This window comes from Panulirus ornatus, chromosome 2 (genome assembly GCF_036320965.1).
Source record: "Panulirus ornatus isolate Po-2019 chromosome 2, ASM3632096v1, whole genome shotgun sequence".
NCBI lineage: Eukaryota > Metazoa > Arthropoda > Malacostraca > Decapoda > Palinuridae > Panulirus > Panulirus ornatus.
This window is the reverse complement of record NC_092225.1, coordinates 22,013,977-22,034,527: the sequence shown is the minus strand read 5'-3', so window position 1 is coordinate 22,034,527 and position 20,551 is coordinate 22,013,977. Positions and strand designations below refer to the sequence as shown.

General features: G+C 41.1%; 1 protein-coding gene across 1 annotated transcript; it reads right to left on the bottom strand.

Annotated features, from left to right (window-relative positions):
- Positions 1-10,121: 10,121 nt before the first annotated feature.
- On the bottom strand, positions 10,122-14,149 carry LOC139752698 (glutamate receptor 4-like). The gene is made up of 6 exons (XM_071668516.1): positions 14,036-14,149; positions 12,592-12,757; positions 12,184-12,425; positions 11,231-11,415; positions 10,661-10,891; positions 10,122-10,346 (listed from the first exon to the last, which is right to left on the bottom strand). Exons 1-6 carry the CDS (start codon positions 14,100-14,102, stop codon positions 10,155-10,157), a joined length of 1,083 nt encoding a protein of 360 aa, XP_071524617.1. The 5' UTR covers positions 14,103-14,149; the 3' UTR covers positions 10,122-10,154.
- Between the last annotated feature and the right edge of the window lie 6,402 nt (positions 14,150-20,551).

Below are 20,551 nucleotides of genomic sequence, written 5' to 3'. Positions count from 1 at the left end.
TCCAAGTTACCATACTCTCTCCATGTTACGTGGTGTTCCTACCTAACTTTATTCCTTCAAACTGTCGTGCCAGAGGGAGTAGTTTGGGTGGGGATGTGCCTTCTGTTTTGTTATCCTATGTCTACCATGAATAGGAATATGAACGCAGGACAATACTATTATCCGCCAACAGACCTTCTATTTTGTCCTTCCAATATATCCCCTTTTTTGAGAAACTCAAGTGCACTCCCGTTTTCGCCACATATCATCTCCCGCAGGGCTTTGTCTACCTCCTTTTTTTTCACAATTTTCCTCGCTCTGACTCTTTCGCCCTGCCCATCATCTCTTACCAAGTGCACCACATCTGCTTCTCTATCATCTAACACATCAGTTATTCTTCAAGATAGAATTACTCCACCTCCTTTCCATAACATGTCTGATACCACTCCCCGATCTCCCCTCCCAGTGTCAAGCCATTGGTTCTGTCATTCTCCTTATACGTTTCACCTCGTTTCAGAATATCTATTTCTCTCTAAATTTTATAAGTTCTCACTCTTCCCCAGTTCGTATCTGACTTCTTTTTCACCTATTATACCTTATTCTTGTTCTCCTAGCTATCTCTCTTGTATTCTTCCTAATCACCCGAATTCGTTCCCTGCACACATTATTCATACACCTCCCCTCCTCTTTTGTATTACTCTTGATTCAGATTCCTCACTCTCCTACTCATTAGCTTTGCTAATTTACACATCCTACCTTCACCCGTACATTTGATTAAGCGCTGCCTCTGTAAATACCTTCCACTCTTCTCTCATTCCTCTTGTTTCAGTAACTCTCACCCTACGTCATTCTTCAGTCGATCTCTCTTGGCATCTCTGTACAAAGGCCACTTTTTTTTAAGCTTGACAACTTTCACCACTTCTTTCTGACGTACGTCGGTTCTTCTTTTCCTGAACCGGACACGAACTTTCACTCTCGTCTCCTCCAAGATACAATGAGACATTCTTCCTGTTGGCTCTCGCATCCCGTTCACATCTAACAATCTCTCGTTGCCGCACTTGTCAAGAAACACAATCCATTAACAACCGATGACCGACCCCCATCATCCTTTTCCTACCCTCACTCACATATGTATGAACCCCGTATTCTTAAACAGTATACTATCCAACACCAGCACACAACATGACGATCTTTACCCAGTTTTGATTTACAGTCGAGACCCCCTTTACTCCCTGATTATACCTTCAGTTGCATTCAGGTCCCTTAGAATTACGAATAGATCCAGTGCACAGAATCTATCATGGCATTTCTTTCAACGGCCTCCAAAATGCATTTCTTTCTCTTTCACTCATCTCATGGTGCCTATGCATTAACAATCATCCACCTTAGGCTGTTTACTTTCATTCTGCCCCGAATCAGCCATGAACACACTTTCTTGACCATTGACACAGTCCCGCAAACCTCTTTCTCATCAAATATCCCACCACGTCTTTCGATCTTGTTCTCTCATCATCCCAGGACTTCAAAACTGTGACCATTCCTACAATGTTCTACCCCTTTAACCTTCATTCATTTTTGTCTACTCAGAGCCAGAACATCCAGGTTACTCTCATCAAAGATAGCGCACACTCCTTCTTACTTATCATCCTGGCTACAAGCACACGTACATTTAGACATCCCAATCTGAGATTTCAAAGAAAAGTCTTCACTTGGCTCATGCCTCTGTTCCTACTTGGCGAAGTAGCGTTAGGAAAGAATAATGGCATAATATGTCCACATTTACGTTTTAGCTCTCATTCTTAAAGTACTGTAACCAGCGCCCACCATCTACAGACAAAACGTTTCCCTAATTGCTTCATATATGTCCTGGTTTGATCCACTGGCAGCATTTCACCCAGTATACCACATTGATCCAGTTCATTCTATCTAACGCTCGCATCTCACACTCCTGAATGTTCGTACTCCGTGTCTCAAAGCTTTCCTCACTCCAACCTCCCACCTCCTTCTCTGTCTTCCCTTTTCCCTTGCTCCCTTCACTTCTGATTCATCGATTTCTCTTGATCTGTCTTTGCTCACCCTATCCATTTGCCCGAGCCATTTTAGCACATCCTGGTTGGCCCTACCTATCAGACTATCCTTAAAGTCACAATTCTTTCTTTCTCCCCTTCTTTACTAGATCATTCCTCCTCCCCCTTCACACATCCTCTCCCTCCTCCTCCTCTATTTTTCTTTACTATTCAAGGCCCAAGACTCGCATCCATACAGCACCGTCAGATTACAATACATCCAGCTATCCCTTCCTTATCCAAGCCTCTCCCACGTGCCATAATGCACCCAGGACCATTACTCCCTCTCCCACTCTGTGACTATGAAAAGTGGCTTATGGGCAGAGATGCCATGAGAGACTGAGTGAAGAATTGTATAAAGTGAGAGTAAATGAAACTTGGGAGGTGGATAGTATTTGGGGAGGTGGTGTTTATATATGCATGTGGTGTGTTTGTACGGAGGAATAAATGTATAGGTACCAGAAACGGTAGTGCGAGGTGGAATTGAGGAAGTTGATCTGCTAATTAAAGAAAGAATAGGTGTATGTGGATGGTATCTGCAGAAAAGAAGTGAGAATGAGTGAGAGGAACACAAAAGAAAACGGCACGGGGTCTCAATAAAAGTGCAAAAATTCCAAAAGATGGCAACTGTGCAAACGATGTGTGAAGAACAAGAGAACAAAAGAAGGTTGCAGTAATAAGCAGAATATTGAAAATGAGATGAAATAAGTAATTTGAAGGACAGGTGTGTGTTGCATCAGTGTGGTGGATATAGTGTGTTTGGGACGAGATGGTTCGCGGAATAAGTATCCTGAAAAGAGTGCAAGTATTGAAACTCTTGCTCAGGGTGAAGTGTGGCAAAGCGGCACGAGTGGATAGGATTGCAGCTAAGTTTCTGAGGAGATGGAGTGACAGTGTGAGGTGTCTAAGGACTGGCACACTGTTTGTGCAGTGTGTTTGTATAAAGGAAAGGGGACAAAAAAATATGCTCTAAGTACAGAGGCATAAGTGTGTAAAGTGTACTTAATAAGATATAAGGTAGGGAGATAACCGAGCGGGTGAGTGTCAAACAGAGCATCTGACTGAGGAAGGAACATTTTGTGTTTGGGAAAGGAAGAGTATGTGTGAACCAGACGTTTGCTTTGGATTATTTGCGGGACAAAAACGAATGAAAGCAACAATTTGGAACTAGAAAAGGGATGACAGAGATGCCTTGTGGGAGGTGCTATGGATATACTGATTACATGAAAAACTGCTAAATACAGTGAAGAGTCTTTTTATGGAGCACAAGGCAAGTGTGCAAGTCGGACGGGAGGAGAGTGAGTGTTCCTGTGAAGGTGGGCCTGCCTCAAGGACGTGTAGTGTTACCATGCCTGTTTGATCTGTTCATGGGATAGGTGGTGAGGGAGATAAATAATAATGATAGTAATCATGATAATAATGATAATAATGATAATGATAATGATAATAATAGCAATAATAATAATAATGATAATAATGATAATAATAATAATGATGATAATAATGATAATAATGATAATGATAATGATAACAATAATAATAATAATAATAATAATAATGATAATAATAATAATAATAATAATAATAATAATAATAATAATAATAATAATGATAATAATAATAATGATAATAATAATATAATAATAATAATAATAATGATAATGACAATAATGATAATGATAATGATAATGATGATCATGAAAATAATAATAATAACCAATATCGTTATCATTATTATTACCATCAGCATCATCATCATTAACATTTCATTATTCCGTGTTTGACTCTCTAAGAGCACTAAATGGTGTTGCGTTAGAAAACGTATACCTGAAGTGATAAATGCATTGTGACGATGAAGTGATGACGAAATACATAATAGAGATGAGTTGATAAAGAAATACATGATGGAGCTGAAGTGATTAGGAAATGTATACTTGGTGATAACAGAGCATATTATATAGCTTGTGATAACCAAATATAGAGTTGGTGTTAACAAATTATATCATATGACTGAAGTGATAACAAAATATATCATGTAGTTAGACATAAAGTATGATATATAGCTGAAGTGATAACAAAATACATGATTTGTGATAACGAAATATATCATAGAGCTGAAGTGATAGCAAGATATATCATATACCTGGTGATAGCCAGGTATATCATATAACTGAAGTGGTAACAAACTATATCATATAGTGTGGTGATAAAGTACACCCTACAGATGGTGATAACAAAATCAATCATGTAGTTGAGTGATAACACAATATATAAGGGAGCTGCTATGATAACAAAATATATCATAGAGCTAAAGTCATAACCAAAATATACATCATGCAGTTGAAATGATGACAGAATATACCATGGAACTAAAGTGATAACAGATTGAATTAGAGGAGGCTTTCTACCTGCTTAATGTCATGTCTTAGGTTGAATTCAAACTATTTCAGGTTGTTAATGTCGTTTAAATCCCTGGGGATAGGGGGGAAAGAATACCTCCCACGTCTTCCCTGCGTGTCGTAGAAGGCGACTAAAAGGGGAGGGAGCAGGGGGTGCTGGAAGTCCTCCCTTCCCTTTTTAATTTTCCCCCAAAAAAGGAACAGAGAAGGGGGGAGGGGGCAAGTGAGGATATTCCCTCAAAGGCTCAGTCCTCTGTTCTTAATGCTATTTCGCTAACGCGGGAAATGGTGAATAGGACGAAAAACAGAAGAATGTCGTTTAACGTTTCAGCAATGTGATCACATGAAACAAGAGATGTCGAGGACTGAAGTCAATGTCATTCAATACCTTCCCATTGCATTTCTACGCTGTATGTGTTGATACTTCTTCACCAATACTGGTATGATAATAAGAATAATAATGAGGTTTTATAAGCCATTTATCTTTATTCTAATCTGGTTGTCATAGATGAGATAAGCTCTCTGCTTTAATTGTATACTGAACACGGACTTATCATGACGTAATAGTGATCATAGAACTATAGATCCTGTTGTTGTGGTTATAATGAACCATTTCCTCTCATCTTATTTCTTTTATTCTTGCACGAAATTCGTTGCTAAGAATTATGATGACTGATTCATCAAGCTCAGATGGTACCCAGCAGATGTACAATTAATGAGCCAGGTTCTCTGTGCCCGTCTGTGATAATCTGTACAACTTAGAGATGCTCTTGAATGTCACCTGGTGTTGGGGGTGGGGGGGGGGGAGGGGAGTGTAGTTCTTTGGCATTTAGGTGAGTGACGGAGGTGTTCATTATCCCCCAAATATCAGACCAACTCTTTCTCTTTTTTTTTATATACATATACAGGGAAGTGACACAACCTTTAGTTTGGTGAGGCCATCGTGACGAATATTTTGAAACAGTTTTGTGTGGCTCTTCCTTCGTCTCATCAATTATCAAGGGGGTGGGTGGGAGGGTGAGGGTATGTAAGTTGTATTACGTTCTGGTGAACGTTTCGAAAACGGAGTGACGACAGTGGAGGTTGTCAGTTTTTTTTTTTGGAGAAAGAGGATCAGGATGATGACTGGCGGGTTAGCTTGTCTGAAACTGCAGGTGGGAGGAGCTGGCTCATGCAGGGGTGATGGAGTTTTTGCTCAAGGATGTTTTTTTTGAGAGGGAAGGAGAGGTCTAACTTCAGCCTCGTTTTTTATACTTTACACATGTATCTGGTGTCTTATAAACGCCCATGTATGTAAATGTAGCTTTTTCGTCATCCCTAAAGTAGCAATATGAGTTTAGAGAGCTCCAACGTGACTATAATATATGCCTTTTACCGTCTCTCATATACACATTACTGCATAATCTTCAGCTGTTCAAATTTACACACACACACACACACACACACACACACACACACACACACACACACACACACACACACACACACACCTGTCACTTTCCCCTTTGAAAAACATAAGTTCCCTCTCATCTCGCAGGCATAAAGTCATGTAAAGCTGTTTCGCCTCGCATATTCAGATAAGGTTTTCTTGTGGGTACCTTCCACTCCAGTACACATTATTCGTGACATCTGACCTCCAACAGAAGACCCTCCTTGCTCCACGACCTCGTATAAGCATCCTATGAACACCTACTAAACCACATCAACAAAGAAGGAGAAAAATTATGGATAGTCTTTGATTTTGGTGTATCTGCACCACTTATATCTCTGGAGGAGGGTGGTGTCAGTTTAAAGGAAACCCCCTACAAAAAATATAAGGGGTACTACATCTCAACTATTAATACCCACCCAAGCAAATCAAGGAATATGTAAATATCAAAGTTAAAATGTGTGGGAGGCTGGCGTTAGAGGGTGTGGATCTTGCTGTTGTTGTAGTTGACCAGAAGATGAGGGTTCTTGGGGTGGAAGGTGAGAGTTCTGAGAGGTCGAAGAATAAACAAGAGATGTGGTAAGAAAACAGGGTAATAGGTTCATGGGTTTAGTCGACTTGCTTCCTTATAACGATTCACGGTGATGAGAAAGACGTTCTTTTACGTCTTGCATTTGCTGGACACACACACACACACACACACACACACACACACACACACACACACACACACACACACACACGTCCTTGATCTTTTCACTGTAAACCTTCATAAGCGTCCTAAGTGTTAAACACATCCTCGACTTTTATATTTCATGATCTCTTTCGTTCCTAGAAATCTGAGACATACTTGCCCTGAAGGGAACTAGATTCGTTTATAAATCAGGTTTTTTTTCATTCGTAAAGTCTTCAGTTGCACTCGCCCCCTAAGGCACAGAGAAGGTGAAAGATGTCAAGGTAATTCACTACTAACGCGACCATCTGTAAGACTAATAATTGTACTTCGTTGTCAGGAAAACATTTATCCCCAGTGATTTTCCCTCTCTCTTTCCTCCCCTTCAGTTGCAGGGAATCACTTCAGACTACAGAATCACTCGACCCCCTCCCCCACGTCTCGTCGTGTCTTGATTTTCTTTCCGTGTAATTACTCTGGTGTAACCCTGAATGTAATTATATACTTCAGATCAATTTCGACTGATGTTGAACCACGAGCGTATGCAGCAAAACACATGGGGCGTCAGTTCTCACCAGCGAGAGAGCTTGTCTCATGTTGGATAATTTGCACCAGTGTCATTCATTTCAAATATCAGACGATGTGGGCTGTATGTGTGGTGTTACTGCTGGTTAATCTAAACAACCCATGTCAGAGTTGGGGCCAAATAACCACACATAAAGGGAAAACAATACTAGGGGAAACATAATGGGCTCCTTATCTTAGGTCAGAAATACAGAGAAATATTTCGAGCCCCTACCAGAGCATTTCAAACTCCTACCAGAGCATTTCGAAACCCTACCAGAGCATTTCAAACCCCTACCAGAGCATTTCGAACCCCCACCAGAGCATTTCGAACCCCCACCAGAGCATTTCGAACCTCCACCAGGGCAAGGATGACGTCCCTTCATTACTTGAGTCACGTCCTTGGAATACCTGACGCATACAAGCTCATGTCTTTTTGTGACGTAGAACCTCAACTCAGTTAAGGCAATGGTATGTGACTTCCAGTCCCCATAAACCACGACATACAAGATCAGCTTGTAAAACCTAGCTGGAAAGCAGAGTAAGGCACTATTCTAATAAGTGACTTTGGACCTTTGAAGCTCAAAGTATACCAGAAGGTGTCTTGCGTTCGTTTTCAGACTTTTCTCTCTAAAAATTTCATGGGGTTGGATGAGGATGTAGATAAGTCTATCAGTATTTCTTTCCTTTCCCTTTTGAGAGAGAGGCTGAGGATGGTAATTGTTGGTGTGTTACGTGAGGTGTTGGCGGATATGTGAACGTTATTTTGCACTTAGTGTATTGTGACTGGTCAGATCTCTTCTGGAGTCGCTGCTGCAGACGCTGTCAGAAGCAGGACTTGGGTCTAGTTGGGTAAATCAACTTATCAGGAGAGAAGATGGTGTTAAATCCTTGTGTCAGAGTTGAGACCATTGGGAACGGTGTGGAAGCAAACAACTATGCAATCTGTAATCCTCTTCTGAAAGATCTATATTATGCTATAGATATGAAAACCCTTCATTTTTGGTACAATTGTTGTTGCTACTTTGATCCACAGTCTTGTTTCCTGGATAATGAAGATCACTGTACAGATATAAGCCTGTTTGTCTAAGTAGAAATGAAAGACTATCCAGTTAATACCATGTAAAACAAGAAAGGATTTAATACGAATGTGTACACTGAAGTAAAAAAAGAAAAAAGAATTACCTTGATACTGATATTCATACATCGAGAAATGACCAAATTGAGTAAGATGACGGAGTTATATGGAAAAAATAGGTATTGACCTTATGGAACAGAGCCCATTTTCCTTCTTCTCATGGAAGATATATTTCAACAAATGCAAAACACACCCCTTTCTAGAGGCAGAGTTCATTTCCTTCCTTATTCTGATAAAAAGAGACCATTTTACTTCTTGATTTGCAAGTCATGAACAAAAAAAGTCTGTTTTCTCTTCACGTGTTGAAAAAGCATTCATTTCCCATGGGTCGACGTCATAGCATCTGACTGGGGAACGGGAGAGAGAAGAACACAGAAGCTGTGGGAGGCAGCAGCTAGGCGCGTGCCTCAGGATCCAGTTGGCCTGGATGACAAGGACTCGTTGCAGCCAGCTAGCACATCCAAGGCGACCATTATCCTACATAATCATGGATAAGAGAAAGTTCTCCCGGTTCATAAACTATATTTAATAGCAGACATTACAAAACACTCATTACAGTGGTACACACACACACACACACACACACACACACACACACACACACATCACTTTCACTATATCATACTGGCACTGCTTACTTTCATTTCACTATATGTTTGGTATGTAAGGTGTCAGTGTCACTGTGAGATGGTGGCACTGTACAGATGTGTATGATCACATATTCGTATTGTATCCTGTTGCCATGACTGACAGCCTCACACAAAAGTTTGTACTCATCCTTAGTTGTGGGAGAAGGAGACCAGGTAATAATGATCAAAATCTTGTACTTTACGGTCAAACACTTCAAGATTTCTTTCTACCATGTGTGTGTGTGTGTGTGTGTGTGTGTGTGTGTGTGTGTGTGTGTGTGTGTGTTTTTCCTTCGTTGATGTGTCCTCTTGGGTCTGATATCGGTATATCAGGAGGCAAATTAGGTCTCCATTCTTCCCTCAATGAGGGTGTTGAAATCGAGTCCATTGATGGTTGGCGCCCTCGCCCAAGAAGGCCAGGAAGGCGACGAGGTAACCCAGCAGGAGCAGGTAGAACACACCCTGCAGGTGGTCCAGCCCTAACACCACCTGCCCGTCATTAACCTGTGGACGGTATGTCGATAATAGACAGAAGAATCCAAATCCAGACCGTCTCTGAATCCCTGATACAGAACATCTAATTAGCATTGAAGAGCATAATCTGAGGGATGATGAAGTGTCTCCAGGTGTTCACGAGGTGATAGCTTATGTGTTCGTGTACTGTGTTCTTAGAGATAACAGGATATATATGTGTCTGGCTTATGGAAGAAGACTTGAGTCTAAACTTAAAAGCATTTGTTGACAAGACGTCCAGCCAAGTCATATATAGCTAGACTCACGCAGTGTAGTTTTGAGGTATTCTTCCTCAGTGTTGTTCAGTGTATGTCTGTGAGGTCAGGGGAATACTACAGGATATATTGCATAGGTACGAGAGGGTAAAGAAGAGCTATTTCACACGTCTCTCTCTCTCTCTCTCTCTCTCTCTCTCTCTCTCTCTCTCTCTCTCTCTCTCTCTCTCTCTCTCTCTCTCTCTCTCTCTCTCTCTCTCTCTCTCTCTCTCTCTCTCTCTCTCTCTCTCTCTCTCTTTTTCGTGTGTGAAACGACCCACCTTGGAATGCACCATCTCGTCCTCGCCGGCTCTCATTGCTCTGTTGTGTCTAACTTTGATTTCTATGACGTCGTCTGTCCACCGGTCTATCAACCCGGCCTCGATCAGTCGCTGCTTCAACCTTCTGATCTGGCCAGTGACTGGCAAGCCCCGTCTGTGGAGAGAGAGAGAGTAAACAATACATCTATCTATCTAATCTATCTATCTATCTATCTATCTGTCTATCTATCTAGTAAACTCGCCTGAAGCCCCATGAGTTGCCCCCTAAGATGCTATACTCGGTGGTACTGAGGTGGAAGGGCGTGACCCCGTATCGGTCTCGATAGCGCGACTCAGTCCCAATCTTGAGGTACGACTTTAAGGTGACGTAGGAGAATCCCCCAGCCAAGACTTGCTCCACCCCCTCCTGGAGATGGTGATACTGAAATGGATATTTGGAAGATAGAGAAACTTTGAAACAGTCATTCCAGTCTCTTGTGATATAGGATGTCTCTCTATACTGATGGATATATGAAGAAGATCCGATCCTAGGTGGTTGATATTGGTGCCCAAGAGACACATATATGCCCTTTCTCTCAGCATTCCTCATCTTTTATCATTACTTTTTGTTCTTTTGAGAATAAATGTGGTCAAAGATTTCAAACAGTGCCCTTATTAGCCCTATATTACGCGAAGAACCTTGGAAATCGCTTAGTGTTCTCAACCTATCATCCTTCTCATGGACGTATCACTCACCTGGAAATGTTTGTATAATTCTACGATAACGGGATCAGAACTCTGGTTAAAGTAGAGGAACGTTGTCCCGCTAAGGGGTTGGATACCCCACGCCCAGCCATCTCGGCTCAGAATATCTTCGAAGGTATTGATGGGCGGAAACATAGCTTGGACTGAGAGATGTGCAACGAGGGAGGACTTGTAGCCTGTGTCTATAATCACACACGCCAGCCACCACCACCCTACAAATACCTGCGTAGATAAGATCAGCGAAAGGAAATAAATACACATCACCCAGAATAGTTGCGTATTTGAAGATGAAAATATACGCATGATTAAGTCATGGATGTTCTGTAACTATATGCTAGGTAATTACCTTTTCCCAACCGAGTTTTTACGCAATTTCATTATAATTTAACGCGTTAAAATGGAGTGAAATAATGATAAAGAAGTTAGGTCGCAGAATTCCAAAGTTCTTTATCATTTGTAAGAAAACCCAAAGTAAACCATAATCGGTTTCTCCGAGACCAAAAACCACGGAGGACCTCAGCCTCCAGCGGACCACTGGGTCTTCTCGAAATACGTGTGTACCTGGCCACTCATGTTTTCAGGAGGGTCGTCAGCTGGCTCTTCCAGCAAAACGCCTAAGGTCTGGAGAAGGGTTGAGTCCAACCTGAATATCGGCTCTCCAGATACCCAAGACCAGGCCCTCTGGAGCAGCCACAGGATGACCCCAGAAGACAACGTACACACAATGATGATCATCCAGAGGTTATCTGGAATGAGAGGAACACTAGACTATGGTGTGTGTGTGTGTGTGTGTGTGTGTGTGTGTGTGTGTGTGTGTGTGTGTGTGTGTGTGTGGCATTATGGTTATATTATCTATTGCTGGTAGTAACAAAATCGCTCTTATGATAACTATATATACGACATATGTACGAACATATGATTCTGTTTCTTGCAGTTTTACAGAGTAATTTTCTTTTGCTTTTTTTTTTTACCATTTCCTTTTTGTATCGGGTGTTAACAAGAGCTATAAAAGCTTTATTCATGAATGTTCCTTGCCTAATAAACAGCTTCATCAAAGCTTAATTAAAGCCATGATTCACCATAAATAAAGACATCTCTCATATGAATATCTGCTTTCTTTTTAATTCCTCTTTTTTAGTCCTTTCAATCCTGGTTTGAATATCGTGTCAAGGGTTTTGAGAACTGTCTCTTTAGGGTTATTCAATTCTCAATTCTTATTCTAACTGGTTCACGTTTAGATATCTTCAGAAACAGGCATGAGAAATATTGGTTAATAACTTCTTGTTTGACGGATCCTGTGTTTGTTTCACTAAGCTATGTATAATGTATGAAGATGAAGGCAGTGAAGTAAATCCCTATAGGAGACGTAACGTAAGAAAGCATAGGTGAATCATTGTTAAGCGTGTTTGAATAGCTTTTACAATCTAAGAGATACCAGATCTTAAGCTCTGATCTCAAACATGGATATGACTACACACATCACATACGTAATCCTTAACCATACTATTTCTTACTTGTAAATGGCCTCATAAGAGCTAAGCTTCGTGGTAAAGTTCTTGGTTTGAGTGAGAGTATATTCAAGGGATCATGACTGTAGATGATGGAGTGGGTGATGACCTCCATCCTCGCTGGTGACGGCGTCAGGTTGAGGGAGAAGTCTGCTTCTTCATGTTGCAAGGTTCCCACGATGCCCGACCAGTTGCCACCAGCCAGAGGCACACCCCACGTCCCATCCCATGGCTCCCGCATCTCGTACCTGAAGAACAGAACAAAGAAAAAAAAAATCCATTGCCAGAAGATTATATAGAAAACAATTAGCATCCATGAAATTAATGTTACTATATTCACATCATTATATCTCTCTCTTACCGACTTAGAAAGTAAAATCAGAATAAGGTAGACAAAATAGTTGGTAAAAATACGTGAAGTTCAGGTGAGCAGCGATGGTTTGGAGGACGCGAGTATCAAGGGAGTCTAGGGGAGTTAAGGTGCCGTCAGGGTCGTCAGTGTTCTTCCTGTAGGCGATGAAGGGGAAGTACTCGAGTGTCACCACCCTGAAGGTGTGGCCCATGACGTTCCCAAGTTCCTCTGAAAGAAATAGCATATAGAAAAACTCACGTCAGTGTTTATGTTACTTTCCAGTAACACTGCACTAAGACTTTGGTTTGAGTGGTCCCTTTCCCTATGGTGGCTTGCTATAGATTCGGTATGAACTTCTACTCAGCTATAGCTGAGTGATAAAACGAACTTCCATTTGTCCAACATGGAAACATCGATTCAAGACAATGACTATTGAAGTCACCCACAGAAATAAACCGATATCTGGCCTAGGTAATATCCCTATGGAGTTACACAATAATTCAGAGCTGGAAGAGATATCGAGAAATAAAACGAAATGTAATTATTCAGTGCTTATATTGTTATGGTGGTTGAAAACCTCCATTATGACGCAAGGGAGAATCATCGATCAGTCAATCAGGTTTGCTACGAGAGTAACTTGCAATGACAAGGTTCATTTCTTTTCTAATTGCTTGAAAATCGATTTCTCGGCCCACAAACTTTTTGGACTTGTTCTTCAACACAGAATTATATAAAACTGAGATAGTATTCCTGAAGGAACTACAAAGATCCCAACACTGCAGTGAATTTTGATACATCAGCTGATACATCCTCAGAAAAAGTAAGAGCAGTAGATAAACCACTATGAACGTACGAAGGTCTGATTAACCAGATTATGTCAATAATAACAGCTGGTCTTACACACATAGAGTCTTGAAACCTTACCATATCAAGTCGAAGCTTATGCAGTAGAAGTTACAAGACCAGTCGATAAACTTTACAAGCAAGACAAATGTTGATTGAAATGCCATTGACTGGAATGCATTTAGGGACAATGGAATGATGGACTGGAAGAAGAATGAAGCATTATTATGAGAGACTATTATATAACAAATCCTTTGTTGATAAACAGTTATCTTGACGTAAGATTTTTTCTTTTTGTCGAAGAATTACTTTCTAAACAAAGACACAGTGTCAGGCAAACCTAATTTGTAATATAAGAAAAATGACGCTCGTAGAATACATACCAATGAATATTCTTTTAGAATATATACTCACATGAATCTATACCGCTCTCGTCTTTATAAACTGACAATGATGTGACTTTACGGGTGGAAAGATTACAAGAACCGTATTAAGAGAGAGAATAGAAATATCAAGATTCATTTTATAAACTGGTCTGTAGTGAGCATCCGTATGTGCATTATAATAACACAATCAGGTTACTGAGGTTAGTGTATCACAACCTGAAGGAAACTGTGTGAAGAAAACTAAAGGAAAAATGATATGAGCATTTAGTGGACGCACCAGGTAAGAGGTTGTGCCACAGGTCGCCAGAGGGCAGGCTCCCTCGCTGCACCAGACGCACACCCATCTGACCATCGTTGCAGTACAGACATCGTCGGTATAACCTCACACGCTCGCTGCCTGATACCAAGAGAGAGGGGGAGAGAGAAACACAAACTATGTAGTAATCATTAACAACAAAAGACTTCAACTCTTCCTTTTTTTTCCTTGGCCTTTTCTTGCACTTGAAATGGTGGGAATAGGTAATGTTTTGCTGACAAGGTCGTTGAGAGAGGAACACCAACTCTTTCTTTCAATATGCTTCTCAAGGACCCATTCATAACAACTTGTCTTTATTTACGTTTGATTAATTTCTTGGTATGTTTCCCCACCTCACCATTCTGGAAGACATCAGTACCTGACGTTGCGGGAGAGTAAAACTTTGATCAGATATTTAGTAAGAAGTTTGACAGCCTAATTCTAGCACAAAATTGTTTTCCCAGCTGCTTAATTATAGTCCTTCATATGTTCGCTTTCAGCAACTCAATATTGTTTACAAATATCCTCTTTCTGAAGGTTATATTAACGAGCCCTTATGGTGATGAAGTTACTACATAACACATATCTGAAATAAGACTAGAGGAAGGTACTTCACATATCAACATGAAAGAAAATGTTCTTGTTGACTCCATGTCTCGACCTTCTGATGGGCATCATACCTGGTCAAGGACTGTGACCACAGTTCATACAGTGGTACAGGATCTGCATAACAACAAAATATGATCACCACCAGGACCATTATGTGTCTTTAACTTTTCCTCCGTATAGAAGCGTTAATATTTCTCCTACATCTTCCTGTCGTAGCCATCTGTTGGTCGATTCAGCCCTCGGATGTGTCTGGAGACTCCACAAACATGGATGTAGCCAGACATCAACACTAAGGCTGTGTCACCAGCAGTATCACGTCCTTTCGAGTGTCCACCTGGAGTAACCTGTTGATAACCATATCCTTTCTTCCAGTTTTTCTTCCCAAACACTATGTTCCTTAAGGATAGAAGGTGCATTCAACACTTTACCCACTACAAAATGTACTACGTAGGTAGACAAGCACATGAAGTGGCAAGACATTCCTATAAACCAATGAAAAAAATTAGCATTACCTTTCTCAACGGCTCCCTTCCTGAGCAGCGTCTGCACGGGTGATATAGGAGGGGCGACGTCATCGAGAGCCAGGAGGATCAGGTGGATGGTGTTACGTAGACCAGCGTGGTGGACGATGGTTGTCACTGCTGTACTCCCACCGATCACCACTGTGGTTGTGTCTGGCTCTAGCCACAGTCCTGACGCCTCCAGGAATCTGGAAAGATTTTCATCTATTTTCCATCAAGAACTTCACATACTTTTAACACTTAGATACAACAAGGAATTGATTGTCCCTTTATGTCGTATAGATCAGACCATCATGTACAGTAATGATTTCTATCGTATATATAAAGATAAGACACTACGAACTCTCAAGATCCCCCCCCCCCCACACAGGACAGCATATAGGGTCACACACGAGATATCTTATACAGAGAAGAATCTTCAAACTTCCATTACTTGAGTGAGAGAGGATCACCGCTGTCACCCGTGTGGAGGATGAGGGCACGGCAGGTAGGCCTGGCATCACCCCACAGGCCATGAAGGAGGTGATCCTGTGTTGGTTGGTCTTGAGAGAACAATCTGTCCACATCCACAATAGTGCTGGCATGGCCACCAGACACCAGCCGTCTGGAACAAGGCATTTGATGTCCATCATTACTGACTCCTGTACCTATCCTAAGTACATGGCTTGCTTGTTATGACACGATATTATGAAAACTAACGCAAGTTATTGAGTCTGTAGTTCAGGAAGTAACAGAACATCTCCTTTCATGTGTTTGCAGAAGGAACAGGTACAGAATTTTCTGTTCAGTTATGCTCTTAGTTTCATTCTCATTTTGGTTAAATTTTCTCTTACCATCTCGCAAATACAGGTGTAACCTACTCACCTGAGAACCGAGGAGAACACTGTGGTGTGGTCTGTTGTGGTGGTGGAGGCCAGCACCAGGTGACACAAAGCCAAGTGGTGCTTCACCACCTGACTTACTATCCAGCCCACCTGGCTCGAAGAATCATCCACTAGCCCACTGAACTCGTCCCTTCCACCACCATCACCACCATCACGCGCCTGCGTGGTGGGCACCACCCGTACCACAAGCCAGAGCACCAGTGGACAAAGTAAGGAAGACATCGATGTCGCTGGAAAGATGAACATCGAAGTGGAGATTCATATGAACATTTAATATCCTTTCTTTTTTAGCATAGTATATCTCGCATGGCATCTTATGTACGAACGTCATATATGATATCGTGTTCAAACTGTGTTTAGGGATGATATGTCGGTCGTGTACAATGTTGGCTTGAATAGAAAGATACTGAAATGATTATATTTGTCTCTGTCTTCCTTTATATAGTCAGGACGGAGAGGAGCCTTTGTGTGGGTGTAGAGGCCACATCAGAGATAACAAGCGAAACGGAAATTCTCTCTCTCTCTCTCTCTCTCTCTCTCTCTCTCTCTCTCTCTCTCTCTCTCTCTCTCTCTCTCTCTCTCTCTCTCTCTCTCTCTCTCTCTCTCTCTCTCTCTCTGTTTATCTACTCGTTTACTTTCCAGCTCATGATAGCGATATTTCTCAGAACTATACAAAAAAAAAGTGTTTTATTGTATCAATCAATGTGAACACAACCAAATACAGAAATATGATAATGAAAATCATCGCCATAGTCTTCAGAACTGTATGTGTGATGATACACACGTTTCCACTATGCCCTATAGATGGCACTGGATATCATTAAGAGACCACTAACCTAAAGAAAATATATCTCTCAATGGTGAATAATACTGTTATGTTATAATCCTGCTTCTTACAAGTTAGAGACAAGAAAAAGAAAATTGTCTTTTTTGTTTCTTTCCACAAATATTCAACAGTGCTTTTTTTTTGACTTCACAGAAAAAAATCCAATACCAGGAACTGTATAATGATAATCTAAATCATGAACTATCTAAAGATATTGGAATGGCAAAACCACATTTCTTTTACGTGGTATAAAAGTCTACGCGTAAACCCACAATTCCCTAACACAGCGTAAATAACTCTACGGTGACGAGACCCCATGTTTCACTACGGTGATGGAGAAGTCTACGGGTTCCAGACCCCACATTTCACTATCCTTCAGGGTAAAGTCTGCGGTCCCGAAACCTCACATGTCACTCCTGGAACTAGATAACAATGGATCACACTAACTCATATTTCGTTCACAGACAATACCTCCTGCTTTTCACGAGCAGAGAACAATGTCAGTTTTAGGAATCACATAACCTCACACTGTGGAGTTTATGTGAAATTCTAGAAGACGGAAAGAAAAAACAAGCAGTCCCTGAGTCAACTTATGATGTACATAAGTGTGTTGGAGGACGAGAAGAAAGCAAAACAATACTCATGTTAGCAATGTCATTTTCAACAGTTTATGGGTAAAACACTGACTCTAACGAACCATATATTTCAATGATACAGATTTACACGTATATTTTGCTTATATTTTATTACCACAGGATTTGTAGGGATTAGCGTTAAATGGTTTTAAGCCACTATTTGTTTACAAAGGGCACAGAGACACGAACAGTGTTTAAAAGCTGATTTGATAGATTCCTTGATTATGTGAGATGATTACATACACTCTCGTATCCTATTAACCACAGTCACCTCCACAGTGATTACCATGTACCCGTGCCTTCACTGTGAGCACATCATACTACCATTAATGCTTTGGAAGAATATTTAAGTATCCATTAATTCCAAGAGATAGATTTAACATCTGAGAACTAATATTCTTTTACACTGAGATAGAACGAAGGTTCTCTGATATCAGGGTGTTTCTTCTTATCTTTCTAATCCCATATCAGACCACTTGTAGTGACAGTAGGAGAGGAAACATGGCTCGTATGATGATACACTCAATATATTCATGAAATTGATACCAGAGTGGCAGTCTTGAGTCACTGCCTGTGTTTCCTGAACGTTGTTGTATTTGCAAGGCCTGCCTGTACGGGGTTTCGAGTCGACGTTCCCATCGCGTTTCCATCGCCTTATCCATCTCCTCACAGTGGTCACGCTGCTGCCTGTCTCCAGGGCGATGTCTCTCGGTGACCAGCCCTCCAGCCACAGCCATACAAACTCTTCCCGATCGCCTATGTCAGTTACCCGCACGTCTCGATGGCTCTCCATAACTCTGCACGAAATTGGAGACAGTTTATGCTTTTCGTCATAGTGAAAGGGGTAAAGAATGATTGTTTGGTAGTTTGAAAGTACCATTACAACACCGTTTCATAGTTGTAGAACTTTTTTTTTTTTTGCTTGTTATGGACTTAGATGACGATATAAGAGCCGGGACAGCCAGCCATGTTCTTATGGAACATAGAACATGCATCTACACGCTTGGAATATTAAGAAGATCGAAGATAGCTTAGCATTAAGAAAATGCCGATTTTTTTTTTTTTTTTTTTTTGCTTTGTCGCTGTCTCCCGCGTTTGCGAGGTAGCGCAAGGAAACAGACGAAAGAAATGGCCCAACCCAACCCCATACACATGTATATACATACGTCCACACACGCCGATATGATGAATATAACGTAAGCTTTCTTCATACAGGGTCTAATTGTCTAATTGTCCTGGATGACAAGATGTGTCACATGTAGAAATGTATTGTCTTCATACATCAGACAGGAAATTTTCACACATTCTTGGAAGTTTTATAGTCAGATTTTTCGCCTTTCTTTCCACATACTGTTATGTGGTAATCGATCAAAACAATTATGTTTTGGGCATATCAACAAAATAAGTAATGTTATTGACTGAAGTTTATTGAATGTGACAACTGAACAAATACATAATAGAAATTAGTATTTTGAACATGGGTGACAGTTTTTGAATATCATAATCATAAGACGTTTGAGATTAGCAAAACATGTATTTCATTCAAAGCCAAGAGATAACATTATAAATCACTTCATTCAAAGAACATGAAACTTATTTCATGGGAGACTTACATTACTTCATTACAGTCAATCAAGAGCAGAATTTTCTTTAACGTTTACGAAAGTACGTATGTTGGATCTGCTTTTCAATATCTCTTGATAAACTAGAAGATTCCCGTCTTAGAATGAGGTGACAGACAATGATAACAATTATAGATGATCCTCGTTCGAGGCAGCACGAGTGTTTAACATGACACAGACAATACCTTAATAACAGCTTGGTGATTTAAGCTGTCAACATCACCAGGTGCATCGAAAGCTTGCTAACAGCACCGGCTGCACTAAGGTATGCTAACAGCACCAACTGCCCCAGAGGCTTGCTAAGGGCGACAGCTGCGCCGGAGGAGTGAGTGATCCGTGCACACTCGCCAGGCGGTATTTATGCTTCTGCATCTTCGCAGAGCAACCTGCTGGAGGGCGTCCAGTAAATGGTAACAGTTGGGAAGGTTATCGAATCACGAGTTTCCAAAACCCACGAAACACTGATGGTAAGGATAAGGTCAGACTTAAGAATTCTCTCTGCCACCTGAGGATATTAAGACATTTTGAGAGCTGGTACCTATCTACCCACGTATGAAATTAAGTACGATGAGATTTTGCCCAAAGAAATTAGGTAGTGGCTTTGCTAGCACGTAGCTCTCACCGCAGGGAAAGTCTAGGCTTACCGTAGACGTTGATGTCTTAGTGAGTTTGGGAGAATATGTGAAAGGAGGAAGTTGAGGGTAAATGTGAATGATAACAAGGTTATCAGCTTCAGCAGGACTGACGGATAGGTTAGTTGAGGTGTAAAGTTGAATGGAGAAAATTTGGAGGAAATTAAGTTTTTTTCTTAGATATATGGGAGCGGACGTGACAGAAACCATGGAGGTGAGTCTTAGAGTGGGTGAGGAGGCGAAGGTTCCGGGAGCAATGAGGAATGTGTGGAAACAGAGGTCACTATCTGGAAGGATAGAAATGGGTGTATATGTGAGTAAAGGCGTCACATCGATATCGTGTGGATATGAGGCATGAGCTATAGTTGAAGATGTGTCCAGGTGGGAGGATGTGTTGGGAATGAAATGTTTTAGGACAATATGTAGTGTGAGGTGGCTTGATCGAGTATGCAAGGAAAGAGTAAGAGAGAGGTGTGGTTATAAGTAGAGTGTGAGGGGATGTGCTGAAGAGTGTGTGCTGAGAAGTTTGGACATATGGAGAGAATGAGTGAGGAGAGGTTCACATAGAGGATACATGTGTCAGAAGTAGAGGGGGAAAGAGGAAAGGGGAAACCAAATTGGAGATTGAAGGATGAAGTAAGAAAGATTCTGAGTGGCCTGGACCTGGACATGGAGAAGGATGAAATGTGTGTACGTGAAAGATTGAATTCAACACCAATACAGGGGCAACGTGCCGTAAGTGGACTGAGCCAGGGCATAAGAGTAGCAG

What these genes read in the sequence shown, in the direction of transcription:
- LOC139752698 (XM_071668516.1), bottom strand. Translation starts at nt 14,102, where the DNA reads ATGGGTGTGCGTCTGGTGCAGCGAGGGAGCCTGCCCTCTGGCGACCTG. An exon ending in TCTTATGAGGCCATTTACAA is followed by an intron (nt 11,416 to 12,183) that starts GTAAGAAATAGT and finishes CTCTCATTCCAG; the next exon opens with ATAACCTCTGGATGATCATC. An exon ending in CTGAAAACATGAGTGGCCAG is followed by an intron (nt 10,892 to 11,230) that starts GTACACACGTAT and finishes TTATCTACGCAG; the next exon opens with GTATTTGTAGGGTGGTGGTG.